Source organism: Vulpes vulpes, chromosome 8 (genome assembly GCF_048418805.1).
Source record: "Vulpes vulpes isolate BD-2025 chromosome 8, VulVul3, whole genome shotgun sequence".
NCBI lineage: Eukaryota > Metazoa > Chordata > Mammalia > Carnivora > Canidae > Vulpes > Vulpes vulpes.
Genome location: NC_132787.1, coordinates 40,688,100 through 40,710,385, shown reverse-complemented (window position 1 = coordinate 40,710,385; position 22,286 = coordinate 40,688,100). Strand labels below are relative to the sequence as shown.

General features: G+C 44.8%; 1 protein-coding gene across 2 annotated transcripts in view; it reads left to right on the top strand.

Annotated features, from left to right (window-relative positions):
- The window catches only part of PRMT8 (protein arginine methyltransferase 8), a 92,175-nt gene that overhangs the window by 60,643 nt on the left and 9,246 nt on the right, over positions 1-22,286 (top strand). For both annotated transcript variants that reach the window (XM_025995393.2, XM_025995394.2), the window contains exons 5-8: positions 6,893-7,035; positions 7,663-7,750; positions 15,448-15,563; positions 21,140-21,290. In XM_025995393.2, coding sequence (XP_025851178.1) covers positions 6,893-7,035; positions 7,663-7,750; positions 15,448-15,563; positions 21,140-21,290 — 498 coding nt within the window. The remainder of the gene's footprint in view (positions 1-6,892; positions 7,036-7,662; positions 7,751-15,447; positions 15,564-21,139; positions 21,291-22,286) is intronic.

Genomic DNA, 22,286 nt, shown 5'->3' with positions numbered 1-22,286 from the left:
AGCCCCCACATGGTGTACTACAAGCACAGGGGGAGGCTTAGGGGGTGGTGAAAAGCACTGACTCTGGAACCAGGCTTCCTGGTTCACACTTAGTTCTGCCTGGTTAGCTTGTGATCTTGGATACTTTATTTTCTGTGCCTCAATTTCCCCATCTGTGAAATGGGAACAATAATGGAGCATACCTCACAGGGTCATTGTGACAATTCCGTGTTACTATATGCAAAGCCATGGTGTGCCGAAGCAGGCTCCTACAGGCTCCTCCTGAGGGCTAATTGTTAAATTTTCAGTATATCTGTGAAATGGATGAAGTCACCTTGGTGGCTTGAAGCTGGCCACAGTGGGAATATTTATACCACAGAAATCAGCAAATGCTGCAAATCAGGGCTACTTCCCCTGGAACCCTAGCTGTTAAGTATCTACTAGCATACCACTGTGTAAAACATGATGGTATCCCGTGGGCAGTAAGCAGCCAAAAATGTTAGCTATTGTTTTTATTGTTATTATTATTTCATTTATTAACTTGACTAATAGCCCTGTCAAAAGAAGAAATGAGATTAATCAGATCTAATTGTTTTTAATGAACCTGTGCTAGTGACTCCTGGAAATTGCTACTTCCTTTCCTAACTGCTTGTGAAACAGCCTATTAATAATCTTAGGGCTGGTTTTCCCACACTCATTCCTTCAGGCATTGTTGTCCCACACTGCACCTTCCACACCCCATGCCAGGTGCTGGGCACCAACCACAGGCTCTGGTGAAGCTCACCATCTCACAGAGAGGACAGACACAAATGCAAGTAAACAGACATCATGATAGAATTACAAATTGTGAAAGGTCTTAGAACAACTCACAATGGAGTCGTTGAGAAAACTGGGGAGTCCACTTCCAACCCAGGGGTCACAATGGCACGCTGGAGCTAGCTCACACTGCTCACACAGCCTGGCTCTTTTCTTCTCAATTGTGCATGGGTGACATCTGGTGTAAGCAGAAATAAGCCATGGTGGAGACATTTACACCCCAGATACCAGTGAGCACCTTTGCCCCACTCCCAGAGCCAATTGTTAGACCCTGACCAGCACAGTACTGGAAGTGAGGAAGCTTCTGGAGAGAGAGCAAGGAGGCACAGAACTGATTGACAAAAAGGCCAGCTGCTGAGTGGACAGAAGTGTGCACACAGAGGGACCACCTGTGCCCAGTTCCCTGAGATGGGAGACACATTGTGCTTGTCCCATGTAAGCTCTAACTAGTGAATGACTGACACTTGGGATGATTTTTGGAGTCCTGGAGCCTAGGGGAGGTTTTGCTGCCTTGTATATTTGCACTGATTCAATCACCCTGTCCAGTACCACTGCCTTCCTAATCCCTGCCCCACTTGGCCAAGCCTGCACAATCCTCTGTCTGTGGCCAATGTGTGAGGTATCTACCCAGGCTGTGCTGTGCCAAGGATCCTAAGAGGTGGGAGATAACTTGGGGTGCGGGTGACTCCCAGTATGGATTGATTGCCCAAGTGTTAGTCCAGCCAGGGAAGGTCTCTGGCCAAAGCTATCAGGATTTGGGAGCTCTAGCTAAACGGACTAGGCCCTCGAGCCTCAAGGGAGCCAGAGCAGGCGAGGACATGAAACCAGGCAGATTATACACTAGAGCCAAGGCAGAAGCTCAAGCCCTATGCTCTTGGGCAAAAGGGGGGCTGGGGAAGCAAGCAATATTGAAGTTTCTACTATATTGAGGCTGCAACACGCCCATGGCTCATCTATGCCACTCCAGCTATGGGGTCCATTTCCAAGTCCTACCAGATATTGAGGGCAAAGTTGTTGTCCTCTTTCACCCACCGCTACTGGCTCAAGAATGGGACTGGGTTTGATCTTGTAGGAGAGGTTTATCCAGGTATCTGGACCCTGGAGAAGACAAGTGTGGGAAGTTGAGGAAGAGCCAATACCAGGGAGGTGGATGGGTTCCTTCTCTGCCACCCTGATGGCTCATGATGGCTCTACGTCTCCTCAGCCTACTAACAACCTGACCAGCCTCAGGAGAAGGATGGGTCAGTCCTTGGCCTTCCCTGATTTCTTTTCCCCCATCATTCCCAGGCAGTTGCTTGGGAATAATAATAATTATTCCCAATAATTATTATTGAGAATTATTATATAATAATCCCACAAGGTAGGTAAGTCAGGTATTATATCCACTGGCAGATGAAGGAAGGGGAACTTCTGGAAGGCAGGTGACTTGTATCAGGTTATACAACAGGCCTAGCTTTTGGCTCTACCTTTCAATTTCTCTAAACTCCAGTTTTCTCATTAGGCAGATGGAATAATAAAACCAACCACACAGGTTATTGTGAGGGTTACAAAGATAAGTAAGATCGCTCTGCAAGCTGCTATTCAAATGCTAGTAATTTTTTGCTATCATAATTAGGACAAGTTTGAGGATCTTTTGTCTTGGAACCCAAATACCCTTTTCTTTTTTTTTCAAAATTGCTTATTCATCCATTCATTCATTCAACAATGATTTTTGAATGTTTGTGAGGAGTCAAGTGCTCTGCTAGGTCCTGGAAATGGGAAGCTAGAACAGACAATTAAGAAGAGGAGACCGTAGCCTGGAGGCAAGTCAGGCCCTTGGAAGGTGTGTGGCAATGGCATGGGTGTTGCCAAAATAGGCTTGTGAACAGCTTGGCAAAGGTAGCTGAGGGGTGGCTAGTGGCCATGCTGCGGTGGGGATGGCATCAGAGAGGCTCTACTACTCAGAATGTGCTCCCTGCCTCACACTCATGACCCTCATGCCCACTGCTCTGTGGCACAGAATCTGCTCTGGGGAACAGTAGAGTCTAAACTGGATCACTAACTTTGGACCTTTGAGGGGGGCAGTTTGACTCTGATGGACATGCTGGAGGCCTAGATGACATCAGGCTGGCCCGATTTGTTGTTGTGTTAAGTCAGACAAATAACCTTAGAGAGTCAGATTGGCTAGCTTTCTGTAATAAACACTCAAGATAAAAGGAAAACAAATCCAAGAAAGAAAAAAGTCTGGATGTCTAATTTGCAAACTTGAAATTACAGAGGAAAAATCTCCCAATTTAGAGTTTAGAATGTATTTGCTCCCTATCATGCACTTTGTTATGATTAATCATTCCAATATTGATAAGCCAAAGTCCTGTTTTCTGAACAAACTTTCCATCATCTCTATGGAATAAAAACATGGCTTCAAAGAGTTACCTCAATGCAGCCTTGAGCTGACACAGTGTTAGTGTTGTGGGGTCTGGATTGGGAGTAGAGTTCTACTGCCCATAGCTGCTTAGAATCTGAGTATCTAGTATCGAGTGGCTAGGATGCCCTTGAAAAAGCTTGAAGTGGAGAAGGTTCAGATGCCCACACAGTTCTTGGAGCCAACCCATTGCATTGCACTGGCCAATAGCCCCCAGTTGGTTGCTATAAAGCCCACCACAAGAGGTAGCATTTTGCAGATTGGGAAATTGAATCTGGGAGCTTAAGTGGTTGCTGGTGGTGACTATAGAAAACAGGAAGAATATCCCTGATGATTCAGATGGGCAATTATATTTGGGTCCATGGAAACAACGTAGCTTTTTTTTTTTTTTTTTTAATCAGCCTCAAGGAATTGGTGCAAATTAGAGTCAAACTGGACATTGCAGGCACTGGTTCTTTATTGCTGTCAGCTACTTCTACCAGTAAACTTTGCAGAATGCCTTTTACATTCTCAATATAATATTTCGAGAATTAAATCATTTTGACACTGCAGAGCATCTTTGGGATTTTTAGGTTTACTCCCCCTCCTTTTTTCCCCCACAATAAGGAAACTAAGTTCCCAAAGGGAAGAAGTGTTTGATCGAGGTTTGTTGTCAGCTGGAACAAAAACAGAAGTTGCCTGCCTCTAAAACACCAGCATAAGGTTGTGAAAATTGAGCATTGTACAGAAGCACCTGAGCAAGGGGATGAGTGGGGTCTGAAATCCAGTCCACAGCTGGACTGAGGGGAGGCCTGCCTTTTTTCCTTTCTCAAAGGGCCCATCTACTCACCAAACAAAGCAAGAGCTACATCTGCTCCAAGAAATGTTTGGATGCAGAAGGTTGATGTTAAATCAACAGAGGCACAGACTGTTGATCTTTTTAAAATAGATTTAATTGATTCCTTCTGTCTTTCTATGACTCACTGTGTGTATCTCTCTCATCTATCTACCTATCATCTGTTGGACCCATAGTGTTCAGGATATAGCAACTAATGCATAAAGTGCTGCTGCAGAGAACAGGGATAGCATTCATTCATGCTGGGGACACCCCAGGAATATTCTCATCTGTGAGACTAAACTGTAAGTTCTTGTTCATCTCTGCTTCTTGAAGTCCTACTAGAGTCCTATCCATGGAATCATCCCTGGTGAACCATATTCTAGTCACCCAGAGTGGAGCCTGGGGGGCACCCCTGGTAGAACACATCTTCTGAGCCACATAGAGGTCATGATCTAATGCAGGAGATGGAGCAGACCTATAGCCGCGTAGACACATGCAGACATTAGGGAAAGCCTTCAATAAATGTGCAAAGCAGGGCACCTGGGTGGGTCAGTTGGTTAAGCATTTGCCTTTCACCTAGGTCGTGATCCCAGGGTCCTGGATTCAAGCCCCACATCAGGCTCTCTGCTCAGCGGGAATCTGCTTCTCCCTCTCCCTCTGCCCCTGCTCCTACTCTCTTTCTCTCTCTCTAATAATATCTTTTTTTTTTATAAAAGAAATGTGCAAAGAAAGAAGAAAGGGAGGCCACCTTGAGAGCATCACAATAAGCAAAAGAAGTCAGACAGAGAAAGATAAATACTGCATAATTTCACTGAGAAGTGGAATCTATAAAACCAAACCAAAGCAAACCCAGACTCATAGATACAGAGAACAGATTGGTGGTTGCCAGAGGTGGGTTGTGGGGAATGAGTGAATGAGATTAAGAGGTACAAACTTCCAGTTATAATATAAATAAGTTGTGTGGATGTAATAATGTGCTGCATGAGGAATATAGTCAATAATTTGTATCAACTTTGTATGCTGACAGATGGTAACTAGACTTATCGTGATGATCAGTTTGCAATGTACATGTACAATGTCAAATCACTGTGTTGTGCACATGAAATTAATATAATATGATATGTCAGCTATTCTTCAGCAACAATAAATATTTGTAAAAGTAAGACAAACCAGGCTTTGCACTCAAATAATGAGGCAGGTGGGTCAGGCATGTGTTTGTCAGTTCTTTTTCAGAATGAGAAACAAGTTAGGCACTCTCTGCATTTTCAAAAATTCCTTACTTTGTCCCCTTATGAATCCTCTTGGTTCATCTAGTTTAAGTCTGAGTTCCTGCTGTTGGGTTGTGGAACTTCCAGAGGAGCAGAGGTTTGAAACCTACTCCTCCCACCCCTTCAGAACCTTTTAGAAAAGACTAGGCCTTCCTGTTCTTACCACTTAGGCGTAGGGCTCATGAGTAGGAGCCAGGAAGGCCGCACAAGCCTGGGCTTCACTCTAGAGTGATCAGGACTACTGTGCATTTGCAAAGTGTCTGACTGCTTACGGAGGAGACCTTACCTGGTTAAGACTTGATTAAACACCAGATATTGGAGAGCAAGTCATCGTTAGAGGCTGCTAATGGACACTTCATCACCTGTATTATCCAATGTGAGGACATGAAACAAAACCAGTGACCTGTGTGTCCTTTGTCATCCAGGAGCCTCTAACACGAATGAATTTTTGTGAAGCTCAGTTTCAGGACAGATGTGTTCTCTTTGTTTGTACATGCTTTTGTTTGTTTGTTTTTCACTCCTGAGTACAAGCTATTGTTCAATTTTCCCAGCAAAGCTCAGGCATGGTGTGATTTTTCAGAAGATGGTGCAGAAAGAGAATTTCAGAGCATGAATATGTGTATCCTTTCAGAGGAAATGCTCAGATAGAATCAGCCAACCAATACCTCACCTCGTCAATTTCACAGCAGCATCTAAGATAGTGCTTGCTATGATCTTTGTAGCAACGAATGCAAAAAGAGACTCCAAAATTATGTGTATGACTATGTCAAATGATCAAAAACCCAACTAAGAAGTTTCTCCTGCCATGGAGGGATAGAAAGGTCTTGGAAGTGACTTATGAGCAAAGGCCACTAGGAGCAGGAGAATGGTTCTGGCCTTATCCCCTCACCTCTGTCTACCTTCTTTTGAGCCTCGGCTATGAGCCTGGCACTTCACATTTGCTATTTCGTTGTTATCAGTTCAACTACCCATTAAGTAGATACTACTTTCCCTGGTTCTGTGGGGAATTGGAGTTCAGTAGATCAAGTAACTTGTGCAAAGTCATATAGTTAACAATGAGAAGATCAGGACTTAAACCCTTGACTACCAAGCCCATGCTCTTATCAAGATACCAAATTACCTACTGGGGAATGAGCCCTGGATGTGAACAAATGCAAGAACAAGAGGCATCCTTGCCCTTTGGATCTGAGCCATCACGGTGGCCTAAAATGGGTTAGGGACCATGATCAGAGTGTTAGAGTCATAGCATATCAGAGCAGGTCTCTACTTCGAAACCCATCATTCAATCCCTTTAAGCGTCAGTTCTAAATGAGAATAATAATAATGTACTTACTTCATGGAGTTGCTGGGAAGATCACATGATATGGTGCATATCACAGGCTTGGCACAGGGCCAGGACATAGTCACTGCCCAGTACATTTTAGGGAGAAAACATGCAAGTAGTTCACAGTTCTCTTTGTATAGTTAGCTTGGTGAAGGGTGAGGTATGTCACATCCTAAAAGCAGAATCAGAACAGGGCTAAAACCTGTAGGTCTGGCCCTGATGTGGGGTGCTCATGGTTTCAGGCTAGGGTCCCTGCAAAGTGTGGCCATGGGGTTCTTATTTTCCAGTCATCACCATATTTAAGGGTAAAGTAGAAGAGGTGGAGCTGCCTGTGGAGAAGGTAGACATCATCATCAGCGAGTGGATGGGCTACTGTCTGTTCTATGAGTCAATGCTCAACACGGTGATCTTTGCCAGGGACAAGTGGCTGGTAAGTGTCCTGCATGCTGCCCCATTGTTGGTCTGCTGGCTGTCCTGCTGCTATACCCCTGGCCAACAGTCTAGGAAGAAGATGAAGATTCCAGAGGAGGCTTAGGCTAGAAGGTCACCTCCTCCAGACCCCTCTCCTTAAACTAGATCTGCTTCAGGGGACAGAATGATGGTACCCAGGTCCAACATGTCTCCCATATTACTCTGTAGGTCAAATCTTGGCCTCTTTGGTTATAATCTACACCCATTCTCTGTTGTCAAGACAGAAATCTATTCTGGTCAACAGGTACCTAGGACTTGGTTAGCTGCCAGAGAGCCAAGCATGCTTCTGATCTTGGCTTCTCCAGGCTAAAGGGTCATGACACCTTTTACTTATGCTTACTGAACTTAGTTTTGCCCCAGTACATTTGTTCTATTATCTCCACATAGGTCCCTCAAACTCTCCCTGCTCCCAAGTAAAAATTGAGCGTTACCATCTTAACCTTAACCCTGGCCAAGGTGACAGTCTGCTGAATGAGAAATGCTGGCAAGGGGATGCCTGTCTGGTGACTCTATGTGCAGTTCAAAATGTAATGTCTTTGTCAGGTGAATAGATTACGAGACCCATTTCCCCACAATTCATCAACAGAAACCTGGAGGGCTTATGTTTCCAGACCGGGCAGCTTTGTACGTGGTAGCAATTGAAGACAGACAGTACAAGGACTTCAAAATCCACTGTAAGTCACCTTTTAAGTTTTTGTTGGGCATTTTTTTCTTTTTGTTGGGCATTTTTTTTTCTTTTTCATGTTTGTGGTGGGAAGTACTACAGTGGCCCTGACAACCAGTCTCATGAACACAGCTGCTATGCCTATGGAGGAGTTTACCTGTGACTTATTCTGGATTCTTCTCTCTATGTGTTTTCTTCTCGTCCCCAAAAGTGGGAGGTCTACAGAGAGAAAATAAGCAATGAGGTTGATGTAAGAGACATATCCTGGAGTGAGAGAATGAATGCAATGTGAATGAAAAATGACTGAAGCAGCAGAAGCTAATTTTTGTAGAGAACATCAGGCCAGGGGGCTGGGAGCCTGTGGAGGTTCAGTTATCCCAAAAGTCCACAACAGGTGTCAGAAATGGCAGATCGCTAGCCAGGTTGACCATTCTGAATCCCGCTACTTCATGCTACTTGATTTTATCAAAATAATAGTGACTCTTCTTCATGTTAAGTAAAATATATATTCTTTTTTGAGGTTATTTTGGAGGAATGGATGGCAGTGGGGGTGAGGAGACTTTGCACATGCATATATGTGCACACATGTACATGCATGTGTTTGTGTGTGTGTGTGTGTCAGGGACTCATATCTGAACCTAGATTCATACTGTTCAATCAGATGAAAACTTGTTCTTTTAGGGGAAAAAAACAGCCAAACAAACAAAAGAACAAACAAACAAACAAACACCATCTCCAATGTTTTATCTGGTCTGAAAAGGATGCTTTGTTCTTTTTAGTTTAGAGAGCAGCATTTCTCAGTGACACAAACTAGGTCCTCAAGCTTATTCCAAATGCATTTTTGTCACTTAGAAACATCCAGGTCAAAAAAAAAAAAAAAAAAGAAACATCCAGGTCTCTTCAACCAGAACTAAACACTACAAAGGAGCAACGAACCCCTCATACAGGCAAGCCCATACACAATCCAACCCAAAGTATTATGCAGAAACTCCACATGATGCAAAGGGATCAGGAGATTTGGGGTTCCTGCCCCTGCAGTAGTCAAACCTTCCTCAGCAAGATCACTGTGGAGGGATTCACAGACTGAGGATGATCAGTGACTTCTGCCCTGAGAGGCTGAGACTCAGTAGTTTGACAAATTGTTGCTCCATCAATTCACACAACTGCCATCTAATTATTGCTAGTGCAACCTCAGCTGGACTGCACTATGGAATGTATACATTTGTTTGTGTGTTCATTCCCTTCTGGAAATACAACATCAAAGCACAAAGTTCAGAGTCAGATTCAGAACACAGAAATGGGACAGTTATTGCCACCAGTCAATCTGGTGTCATTTCTAAAATTCGTTAAGCAATGAGAGGGAGGGTGGCCTCCATTAAATGATCATGTGCCGGCCCTGGGTTCAAACCCTACCTGGATGACTGGAAGCAAATTACCTAACCTCTTTGGCCTCACAGACAGTATCATCAATCCCATAGACTAGCTGTGAGGATTAGGTGAGATGAGGTATATCAAAGGATGTGACGGCTCTTGGTGGTACATGGCATGAGACTGATCTATGCTCTGAACATGTCACAGAGCCCTTTCTGTTTGTAGTTCTGGCAAGTGAGCCTGACTGCCAAGCTTGTTGGCCTCCAGTGGCTCAGAATCTAGGACAGATGTGCTCTCACCGTAGATTGCAGAAACAACTCAACAGTGAACATTGATCAAATGCATGTATAAATAGGACATATTTTTCCCTGGAGCTACATTATAATGCTGCTTTTGGAGTTCTTGCTGTGTAACTGTACCAAATAGTGTTTTTGAGGAGAACCTTCAGGTGCATTCTTCATTCTTAGGCGTAAATATTTATTGAGCCCTGACCCTGGGCACAGCTCTTTAAGGAACTTCCTCATGGTTTAAAAGCAAACATACCTTACCCTCCTCCTTTTTCTGGACTGTGTTTGGGAACCTGTGGCATATACGTTATAGTGAGCCAGCTAGAGCTGGAGCTGGAGCTGGAGAGGACTTGCACAGACCCTGGGAAGTGCTAGAGGGAAGATCCTAGAGGGATCTCCAGGACTGGAGATCATGTGATTTAATCTCATGCTGCCCACTGCAATTTTCATAGCTTCTGGGAAAGAAAAACAAATTTAAATCAGCCTCCTTTTTTCCTGTGAAATGTTTACTCTGGAGTTGTCTTTTCTCTCTCTCTCTCTCTGCAGTCTACTATTCAAAAAAACCCCAGACCCAAAAAATAAAAATCAAACATACATGTAAAACTTATTTTAAAATCTGTGAAGTTTTCTATTAAAACATTTTTTAATGATCCATTTTTGTTTTTAGTAAAGGAAGCAAGCCCATTTTAAAATCTGTTTCAAATAAACAGAGATTTTGGTTACTCTGAGTTCTAAATCAAAAGTAAAGCATAAAGGTTGTTGGTTGCTAAGGGAACAATTGTAAGCAAATTTCAGTTGGTTCAAGAACTAGCCAAAAAAGAAAAATCTTAAAGTGGGGCAGGAAACTGAGAAAAGCCCAGACTCTTTCATGAAGTAAATTGTTATAAAACAGCCTCTTTCCGGCCCTCTCCTACCTTCCACCACCCATTCCTCCCTCCCCTCCCCTGCCTTCCATCCCTCTCCTTTTTTCTTTACGTTCTCAACCACATGCAACATGAAAACACAAGAATGAGTGAAACACAGAAGTTGCCTTCATTTTGCTCACCAACTAGGAGAGAACACAGAAAAAAGAGAGGCAAATGATTGGCGTGTACTAGGCCCATTATATCTTGTTGAGTGAATGAATGAATGAATGAATGAATAAACAAATGAAGGAGTAAAAATAAGCAGTAGAAGAACCCGCAAGGTGTAGTATTTTACCTCGAGAGAGGAACAATCATTTTCAAAAATTTCTACTATAGAGGAGATTTATAGAATCTTAAAACTAGAAGGAAATGTGGTAGATATTCTATTTGATTTCTTATCCAATACATGAATCTCCAACCTGCTAAGAGTCAGAGGTATGGGCACCAGCTTCCTGGCACAGGAGAAGATGAAAAGGAAGGCTTCCTATGGAGTCAGTGGTGCTTGCAGCCTGAGGGAGGGTGGAAAGGCAGGACCTCTTGGAGGGCTCAGTTCCTCTCCATTTGGTTCTTTTCCACCTTCACACCAAACATCCAGAGTTCTATTCTCTGGCTCTCTCCTATCTTATTTTATTTTTTACCATTTTATTTATTTATTTGAGAGAGAGCACACAAGACTGGGGAAGTGCGGAGAAGCAGAAAGAGAAGGAGAAGCAGACTCCCCGCTGAGCAGGGAGCCTGACATGGGGCTTAATCTCAGGACCCTGAGATCATGACCTGAGCAGATGCTTAACCAACTGAGCCACCCAGGGGGCCCTCTCCTATTTTATACAAAGAGTTGTCTCTGGGCCTGAGAGACTGAAATGTATGAAACTATTGTAAACACCTTCTCTTCTGTCTAGAGGAGAAATGGCAAGTAGCACCTAGTGGCACTTGTTCTGTTTTTCCCTCTGAGCCCATTTTGAGGCAATTCCATCTGCCCAGTGGAAAAACTGAAACTATGGCCAGGGTAGGGAAGGAGGATATAGCTCCAGCTCTCTCCAATGAAATATATAGTTGGTTCTCTAGTAATTCATATATTTCTTTTCCTGCAACTGCTTTTAGGATTTTCTCTTTATTTTGATATCATCAGGTTGATTCTCATATGTTTACATGTGTTTTCCTTTGTATATATTCCCACTTGGGATTCTGCAGCATTCTTGGATCTATAGATTAATGATTTCATTAATACAGGAAAATTTCCAGCCATTATCTCTACAAATATTTTTTCCTGACTGATTCTCTTTCTCTTCTTCTTTGGGGTCTCCGATTACACATACATTAGATACTGTTTGATATTATCCCATGGATCTCAAGTGCTGTATTTTTCTCTCTTTGTATTTAAGTTTGCATAATTTTTATTGACCTATTTTGAAGTTTATTCATTATTTCTTCTGATGTATGCATCCTGTTAATAAGCACATTGAAAGAATTCTTAATCCCTGATATTGTGATTTTCATTTCTAGCATTTCCATTGGCTCATTTTTATAGTTTCCATTTCACCAGTGAAATTCTCCATCTGTTCATGCATGTTTTTCCGTTGGATTCTTTAACTTATTTATTATAGGTAATTTAAAGTCGCTATTGGATAATTCCAACATCTGGGCTACCTCTAAGTCTGATTCTATTGACTATATTTTCTTCTTCTGATGGGTCATTTTTTTTTCCTTTTTCATTAAACTTGTAATTTTTTCTTAATGCTGGGCAATGTCAATAAAAGAACAGTAGAGACAGATGCACTATATTTATGCCCAGAAAAGAGGTTGCCTTTTCCTCTGCCAGGCTGTTAAAGTGGGGATTTGAGTTGATCTAGTCTGTCATAATGATAGGTTGGGGTTTGGCTGTTGCTTTAGTTACATTCATCATGCCAAAGTGCAGTCCTTTTTTTAGGATTTTCTTTTCTCCTTTTTTGGGGACAAGAGTTTGTTTTTTAGTCTGTAAACAAAAGTTCACAGGTCCTTCTGATGCTATTGTTTAAATTTAAATAAGAAAATTAATGACAATATTTCCTGGTAGCCAATGGCCCTCACCCCACATACACTCAGTCAATAAACAAGACAGAGTTGCAATGAAACATTAATCTGTTTGATTAATGTTGTCTCCCATCCCTGCTCCACTTATGTTAAAGGAGCTAGTGGGAAATAAATGGTTAGCAGAAAGAAGAGGAAACAAATTAATGTCCTGGGAGAATTTTCTCCTGAATAACTGAAGCCAGGGTAGTCTAGCTAGGGAGAAAACCATGAATTAACCTCTGAAAAAGTAACTAAAATACTGGACATTGCAAAGCAGTATAGACCGTTAAATATTTGGGAATGAATTTCAATTACAAATGCATTATCTGTGTGCTTGTATTGTGCTAAATGCTGGGTTATAGGTGCTGAGGATACAGAAGAAGTAGTCCCATGGTTGAGAGTGGTTAGAAAAGGTTTCACAAAAGCATGAGATATTAAGCTTCACCATTTCTTGATTGTAAGGGACTTCTTTTTTGAGAGAGAGAGAGAGAGAATGAGAAAGAGAACGTGTGCACACGGTGGGGGGAGGGGCAGAGAGAGAGAGAATCTCAAGCAGACTCCCCACTAAGTACAGAGCTGGATCCCATGACCCTAAGATCATGACCAAAAGTCCAGTGCTTAACTGACAGAGCCATCCAGGTGTCCCTGTAAGGGGCTTTAAAGATCATCTAGCACAAAGCTTTTCACCCTCTGGTTAGAATTACCTATAAATATCTTTTTAAAGATTTATTTATTTGAGAGAGAGTGTGGATCCACATGCATGTGCAAGGGAGAGGGAGAGAGAATGCCAAGTGGACTCTCCACTGAGTGCAGAGCCTGATGTGGGCTGATCTCATGACCCTAGGGTCATGACCTGAGCTGAAATCAAGAGTCAGACTCTTAACCGACTGAGTCACCCAGGCGCCCCTACCTACAAAGATTTGTAAAATCCCAGCTTCCTGGATTCCAAGTCTGTAGATTCTGATTCAGTAAGTCTGGTTTAGGCCCAGGAATTTATATTTTAAAAGTGTCCCAGTTGATTCTGGAGCACAGAACCACTGAACCAAACTCACTTTACAAGCAAGCCCAGAGGAGGATGGATCTATCACTGGTTGTACAGCTTAGACGGTGGCAAAGCCAAAGCTCAAACCACATAATGATAACAATCACTATGTATCAGCTGCTCTATGTGCCAAGCATCCCCTCCTGCACTTTACAGTATATTATCACATTTAACCCTCAGGACAACACAATAGAGTAGCTGTGGTTATCATCATCTCTATTTTAAAGAAGAGACCAACTCTTTGAGAGCTGAATTTTTGCTAAGATTACACAACAAATAAATGGCAGAGCCCAGAGTTGAAATCCAAAGCCGAGGCCTTTAACCATCACACACATAGACTCCCTTGGGTATTTGCCTAACACTTGCCCTGAACCTCAACTGAAGGCAGGGCTGATAGAAGGAAGGAGCAGGAACATGGTAGCAGGTGTCTTAAGGAAAGATTTTAAATGAAGGCAACATGTTTAGTGTATATATTTTATCTGGGGAGAGGACTGATAGCTATTTCCAGACTGTAGAAGGGGATCTCCTCTGAAGCACATCCCATTGCCAACCGAGCAGCTTCCTTCTCAATCATAGGTTTCAACTGGGAACTTGGCACCAACCTCATGTGATTTAATGGTATATGACTGGCATCTTATCCTCAAGCCAGAATTTCACGAGTGTTCACCCTCTGGGAAATAATTATTTTCTCTGCCTCTTCTCCCTGAGGAAGATCTTTGTGTGCCTTAGAAAGGAGTCAAAGAAGCACAGCTTTCACGGACTGTTCCCACCTCCCCCCTCACACACCCCCTCTCCTAAACATATAGAAACATAGTTCCCAAAGGTACCATTTGTTTGATGCACATTTTAAAAGGAAATTTAATCCCATAAGATTTTAGAGAAAAGCATCCCTCCTTGGATGCATTTCTAGACTCCTCTGAATAAGTAGACAAATGAGATTCAGCTGCTCGGTAACTAAAGCCTCTGCTTAGGCCACCTCTGCAGTACAGGGAGAGGAAAATGCATTCTCAGTTGCTCTCACAACTGAGTCTGTGTACCTGAAGGGTTAGGGGACAAGCTGGAGTGAGCCCTAGCTCCATCATCTCCTTGATATGTGATCTTGACCCAGATACTGTGTAAGGGCCAGATACCAACTTCTCCCAGCCTGTTTCCTTGGCTGTCAGTAGAAGTATCCCCTCGAGGTTGCTGCATAGATTAAATGAAGAGTCTGGCCTGAGCTTGGTGGTCAATCAACGGTAGCAATGAGTGCCACCATTTAAGGATGGTTTTGGGCCATCAGATGTGTGCATTCATTTACTCACCAACCCTGCACCCTACATCCTTCTCCCTCTAAAAGCATCTTATGAGCAGCCACCAGGGGCCAACGAACACCACTGGGATGGCTGGGTAACCTATATTTCTTATAGGATAGATTCTTAGTGAGTGCATCATGGCATGTGAGAAAGGCAAAGGCTCTCACAGACACACCCTCCCCCCTTGTTTTGCAGTTGAGAAAATGGAGGTTCAGAGAGTTTAGGGAATTAACACAAGGGCCTGGCCAGTAAGGATGGTACTGGGATTCAAACTAGTCTATTTCACTTTAAGAGCCCATGTTTTTCTCTGCTTTGCTAAAGGTTCAGTGGGTGGGGACAGGAGAAGGAGAGAGATAAGTCTTCTGAGTGTGCAGAATGCCTTGAGCAAAGGCATCAAGATACAAATGCGGATGGCAGATAGGGATTTGTAGGAGGCTCTCCTGGCTCAGAGAGAGGGACAGGAAAGTAGACACAGGAAGAGTCAGGCAATTTGGATTCTAGTCTTGACCTTGTGGCATTCTACCTGTGTGACCTTAGAGAAGTTTCTCAGCCTCTCTGAACTTTTGTTTTCCTAACCATTAAAGAGATCTGTACATCCTGCAGAGGTTTCCACCCAGATGAGCAATTCTTCTATTCTGATTGCAGGAGAACATGGGTTGCCCTTCACCCTCTTGGGCATGCTATGCTCTAGCACTTAGAAGGGCTGGGAAGACTTTCGGGGGTCCTGCTGCTGGCCCTCATGTCTCACTCTGTTTTCACAGGGTGGGAGAATGTCTATGGCTTTGATATGACCTGTATCCGGGATGTTGCCATGAAGGAGCCCCTGGTGGACATCGTGGATCCAAAGCAAGTGGTGACCAATGCCTGTTTAATAAAGGTCTGCAGACTCATTCTGCTTGGGCCCAAGCATGCTGGCAACCCAGCTGTGCCACCCTGGAAAGCTGTGGGCCTGAAGTAAAGGCAATCCTCAGCTCCTGCACAGCCCTGGCCTGGTGAAGCAAGGCCACCTTGGCCAGAGCCTCTGGCACCCCAAAGTTACTGCCAGTCAAAAGAAGATGCTCACACTAAGCAGAGCCACAGAAAGAGCCACTGGACTCCATGGTGGCACAGCTGAAGGGAGGGAATCGTTTCACATCCCTTGGTGGTGCAAGGGGAAGAGTCTGGGGGAGGGGGGCATCAGAGGAAAGGCAGGAGGGTATGCTCAGGTTTGGGGAAGCTCCTCCATTCAGAGGTGGATGGCCCTCTTAGGGAAGCAATCCCGTACCTCAATCTGCTGTGTAACCGGCATTATACTCCCACTTCTGAGCACACATCTGACTCTGCCAGACAGAGCTACCCAACCCCGTTCCTGAGTGGTCTTGTTTGTACATGTTTTAACAGTTTTTCTGACAAGGCTTTCTTCAGTGCAAATTAAGAACAGCTGGTCAGCATCCTCAGTACACCAATGCTTAGTGCATTCTTATTAAATATTCAAACATATCAAATTTGATAGAGTGAAAACAAAAGCTTCCCTTGACCTCCCCTCCCTTTCAACCCCATGCTCTTCCTGGAGGTAATGCTGTTCACACATCGGATTGATCTTTCCAGCCCTTTCCTAAGAATTTGCATTTGTATATGCCAATACATTATGTTGAACCATATAAACTATTGATTTTTTTTAAATCTAAGAAGACATCCTTTCATATGGTTAAAGCTAACTTTTTAATTTAAAAATCTGGTTTCATTCTGTAAGTATTCATTGGCTGACCCAGCCCTCATCTTGCTAAAACATACTTGCCTGCTCTGGTCCTGTACATGTCACTTCTTTTCAGAGAGTATTGGGCTGGAGACCTGCAACATTTTCAATGGATAAAGGGGAAGATTCTAGGGTCACAGGGATGAGGAGAGGTTTCTGAAGTTCTGATGTAAATCGCTGCTTTGCCCAGGTCACAATTGTCCTTTGTCCCTGGGCACAGTCTTCCTAAGAACCACAGCTCTTGATCCATAGTGTCACTGCAGCATTTAGAAGGGACCTCTGAAGCCAAAAAAACTAGGAGAGCCTCACACAGATGAATCTCATCAGATGCTGCCTCCCTCTTATACCATCCTGCCCAAGAGGTGTGGCTGGGAGTATAAGTCTTGAGCTCTGAGCTTGACAGGGTCCTCACTACATCTTAACTCAGCCCATTCCAAATCCAGGCAGGATTGGTTGCAAGCAAACTAGTCCTTTTGGGTTTTTTTTTCCTACGGGCCCCTCTGTCCCTGAAGTCTTTCCCTCTCCCTGTCCCAAACAAGAAGCAGGAAAGTACACCCCCAAACTGGTGCAACTGAATTTGCCCGAATGACATGTAGCAGCTATGTGTAACGATTAGGAACCTGCATGTCATGACGTCAGCTTGAAGATACAACTCCTTCAATGTGCTTTGACCCCAGGTGGCTTTCTACCTTTGGTGGGTAAGTGTGGCCACTGTGCTTCTGTAGGTCTACTGTAGGTCACATGATGGACTGGCCTGCTTCTCCTCCCCACCCCATACCCCTACCACCAAGGCCACTCTGGCCTCCTGCCTTCTTCCTTCCATTCCCAGCAAGAGTCTTTATACCTGAGTGCAGCTAGGAGCAAAGCAACCAAGCTCAGGGAAGGGGATGCAGAAGGGCATGCATTATACACACTCCCGTAAACTCCTCGGGGCTTATGAGTATGTGTCAGGACCAGAGCTCTGTGCTGTAGTCCTGTACCCTCCTTGTGCCCACAACCTTTCTTGATGTCTTCCCTGACGAGGGTAAGGGCTGTCTGTGTGTGCCTCTGCAACTGGGAGAGCTCCTCCATTAGCTTGCTTGGGAATGTGCTAAGCAACATTTTGCCAAGCCTGTTGGGAAAACACTTGCCCTTCTTCACACACTTAATTGCTACTTTTATCGCTATTAATGTTGCAGAGTGTGACACTTTATTATAATTAAGACTTTGTTTTGACCAGACTTCTGCTCTGAGATGTGCATTCCTAACGTTACTTAGTGGTGGGGAATAACAGCGGTCAGGGGCTCTTCTGAGCACTTGATGCCTCCAGAGCTCTCTGCTTCATGGGGGTTTCCTGAGGCTGAGTCAGGGGGACCCCCTGCAGTGTCAGAGATTCTGCTACAGCAGGAAATCAGAAACCTTCCAGCACAGGACTCTGGGCTCTAGGAAGCCAGAGTAATGGGTTTGGCTTTGTAGGCTTTGGGTCTGACAGGGGGGTGGACCTGAACCCAGAGGGCCCCTGTGTCTCCAAAGCTCAGCCACAGCTGGCCACTTTTGCAAGATGGCCTGGCCACGATTCCAAAAGACCAACTGCTTCCATTGTCACTATGTTATTTTATTTATTTATTTTTTATCTTAGTGAGCTCCACGCCCAATGTGGGACTCAAACTCACAACCAGAGATCGAGTCCCATGTTCCACCCCCTGAGCCAGCCAGGTGCCCCATCACTGTCATCATTTTAATGTATAGCTTCATTACTTCTGTCTTGAAGCCCCTTTTGTTCCTTCAGATGCTCCATTAAGATGCAAATGTCTGTAGCACGGGAGTTGATAGCTGACAGTGGTTGATGGACATCTGAGAGAAGGACCCTATGGAGGTAGAGTTCCTGATCCACAGGGATGGTGTGGTGTGTGTGTGTGTGTGTGTGTGTGTGTGTGTGCGCCCTGAAAGTCATGAAGAAATGAGGGGGGTGACCAGAGAAAGGAGCCAGGCCTAGCTGTGTCCCAGAGCCGCCTTCCCAGGGCTCACTGTCTGTGCTCAGGCCGAGAGGACTGCTATCTTTAAGTAAGTGATACAGAGTCATGGAAGATTTTGGATTCAGAGGACAGTACAGTCTGAATGGATCTGAGGGGTTAATGGGTTGGTTTGGAGAAGAGCCCTGGGGATGTGAGAAGGGAGGCCCATAAAGGAAGACTGAGGGCTGTCAGGTGCTGTGTTTCACAGCAAGGGTACACAGACCCATAACGGGCAACAGTCTGATGGTGGGGGCCAACCTGCTGAGGTGAGCCAAAAGTACAATGGAAAGACCAGGCTAGGCTGGAGGCAGAGGGACTGAGAGAAAAAGATAACACGTACCTTGAAAAGAGCCTGGAGCCTGGCCCTGGCTAAAAAGGAGGTGGTAGTCAGTGAGTGTATAGACACCGTGAGCCTGGTGGATTGTGCTAATGCCATTAACAAAGACACAGTTAACCACATCTTGCTCTGAGCTGTTGAACTGGAAGGAACCATGGGCAACATGTGGCCAGTGGGATGATGAATGTCATGTAGGCTGACAGGTGCCAGGTTTAAAAAGGAGTCATGGCCCAAACTTAATAGGATGACATATAATGGAGGACCCTACACTCAATTCCCAAGACAAAAGGAAAAAAGAGCATGAACAGAATGCCGTGGAGGGAAGGAGCTTGGCCAACCAAGTACTGTCTGAGCCAGCAGTGTGTTCTTCAAGATTGGAGACTGCTAGAAGTATGTCCCAAACAAGGAGGGTGATGGAGTCAGAAATCATGACTTACGAGAAGTGAATGAAAAACCAGATGGAGTTTACATTAGAGAAGAAAAGGTTTAGGGGGCCCGTGTGAGCTGGAATGGGCGTTTGGCTTATTCCATGGGTGGAAGTTTCAGAGACTGGTGTGTACTCTTCCTTACTCGTTTCGAAGAGGGAGGGACCTGTCCATTGGAGATGTCAGGAAATGGAATCAGCTTCCTGGCAGGTAGTGAATGCATCATCCATGAAGGTGTCCAAGCAAGCACCAGATGGCCACTTCCCAGGGATGCTACACTGATGGCTTTCTAATCCCATCAAATTCTGCATGCCCAACCCAGGGCTTCCCATTCCATTGATTCTTCTTCCCCATCCTTGGTTCCAGAAGCACAGCAAAAATGGCCTTTGAGGTGACATCACCGAGGGGCTCTCCGTTCCCCTCAATCTGCAATCCCACTCTCTTTCCAACTAATAGGTCAGAACTTCAACTTCCCCCAGAGGGTGTGATGGCTGCACACCACAGACCACAACAGGGCTCTGATCTGACCTGCTTCTTTGACCACACCCCTTCCTTTGTCCACCCCTGTGGAGGCAGGACTTCTCTTTCAAGGCCCTGGATATTTTGATTCTGCTTTTCCTTTATTTATTCTAGATACATATAGAGATAAAGGTCATTTCTGCTACATCATTCTGTGTCTTCCCTGCTCTTGTTTCCCTATTCTCAGACCCCTCTTCTAATTATCCCCAACATACTCCATCATCTGGGCCTCAGGAGAGCCCCTTGGAACCAGTCCAGGCACACAGATACCTATCTGGCTCTTACAGAGTCTTCACCCTGACAATGGGAAGCTTCCTTAGACCTCACTGAAAGCTGCCTGGATGCCTCTAAGGCTCTTGGAAGGTTTGCCCTGTCTCATCAGAGCCAGCAAACAGCAGGTCAGCATCCTTCACACAGAAAAGAACAGCACACTCCAAACTGTCTTTCATTATACTTACTCCCCACGCAACATTGATTTTCAGCCACTTCCCAACTGAAATTGTTAGAATTATTAGTTCTTTGTGTTCTCCAGTTCCCGACCAGAACTGAAAAACTCCTACTTCTTATTTGTCTCTCTCTTTCTTTTCTTTCTTTCTTTCTTTCTTTCTTTCTTTCTTTCTTTCTTTCTTTCTTTCTTCTTTCTTTCTTTCTTTTTCTTTCTTCTTTTTCTCTCCTTCCTTTCTTCCTTCTCTCTCTTCCTCCTTTTTCTTTCCTCCCTTTCTTCCTTCTCCTTCCTTCCCTCCCTCTCTCTCACTTTTTCTTTCTTCCATCCAGGCCTGGTGTAAATGGCCAGCAGAACTTCCCTCAGTTCAGTCTGTGACTATGGGTGGGCTCAGGTCCTCATTCTCAAGATAATACTTATGTCTCCTGTTGCTGGGAACTTGAATATCAAAAACTTGAGAAATGACTAATATGGTTCACACAAATTATGGGGGAGGCTTGATAAAGCACAGATTGCTGTTTTCATTCATAGGTCTGAGATGCCCTCCCCACCCCCACCCCACTAAATATGTGCACCCAGGTGATGCTAATGCCCGTCATCCCAGACTGCACTTTGAGAACCAGTGAAGGGAGCAATGTTGAGGTGGACTGCTCTGAGGCTGCTCAGATTGGGCTCAGAAATGCTCTGTCTCATCAATCTTCCTCTCCCCTCTCCTCCTTCTCCCCCATAACCCCTCATCCCCAGAAAACCGACCTTCTAAGTTCTGTCCCCCTCACATTCTGATTCAAATGTATTTGCACCATTGCCTGAGCATACCCTAGAAAGGATGGAGGAGATCACTGGGAGGGTGGTAGGTGGGCCTGGGGAGCCACCCCAAAAGTAAGGACACTCCCAGAGAGTCTACTGTTGGTGGTCTTCCACGAGAAGGAAAGTGCTACTGACCAGGACTCAGAGCTGGTGGAGGCGCTAAGTGTCGGCATTCTCTTTCCTCTGGGCCACAGGAAGTGGACATTTACACAGTGAAGACGGAAGAGCTGTCATTCACATCTGCCTTCTGCCTGCAGATACAACGAAATGACTACATCCATGCCCTGGTCACCTATTTTAATATTGAATTTACCAAGTGCCACAAGAAAATGGGGTTTTCCACAGGTGAGCCTTTTGTGGGCACTCACTTCAGACCCTCCCCACCCTCCATGCTGAGGCTTTGCAGAAGTGACTGGGGCTGGCCTCCACCTGGGGGAAGGAAGGACCTGGGGCTAAGCCAGGGGCTCTTGCTTGGCATCCCACAAGCCTTCTCCAGCACTTCCCCCATGCATCTGGCTGCTGAAGGAGAAGGAAGCTGAAAGTGTATGTGGTGTGTATGAAAAGGTAGATGAAAGTGTGTTTGAAAGTGTATATGACCAAAGCTGAGAGTGTGTGTTGGGTAGGGAGAGGCAGGGGGAAAGGCCCCATTTCAAAGGCACATTTGTTCATTTAATATTTACTGAGCATATTCTGTGTGAGGGGTAAGGATACAGAGTGGAGTAAGATTTCCCTATCTTCAGTGCCGTGCCCAGGTCTCTCAATATGCTACGGACTGTGTCTGTCTGTCTTGTTCCTTTCTTTGCTGTTTCCACCCTAATCCATTCTTCATTAAGTTCCTGACACTTTCCCCAAGAACACCTGTGCTCCCCCACATCTCAGCCCTGCTTCAGATGTGTCTCGCTGCCTGCAATAGAGAACCCAAATTTCTTAGCCTGGTAAGACCCGGCCCCAGTCTGCTTCCATCACCTCATTTCTCACTGCCCCTCCTTTGCTTGGCCTTCCTCTCCTGTTCCGTCACTGCACACACAGCCCAGTTGCACTGAGCACCTTGCAGTCCCCAAATTTAGCAAGGCTTCTTAAGTCCCTAGGCCATGGTCTCTGTACATGCCAACCCCTTGTTCATCCAGGTGTGCCACAGGGACAGGCAGATCTTTTGTCAGAGGCTTTTGTCATCTCCTTTCTCCCTGGATGCATCTGCTAGGGCTGCCATAACAAAGCGCTACAGGCTGGTGGTTTAAACTACAGAAATTTATCTCTCGCAGTTCTGGAAGATCGAAATGTCAGCAGGTTTGGTCTCTCCTGAGGCTCTCTTCTTGGCCTGCAGGTGGCCTCCTTCTCTGT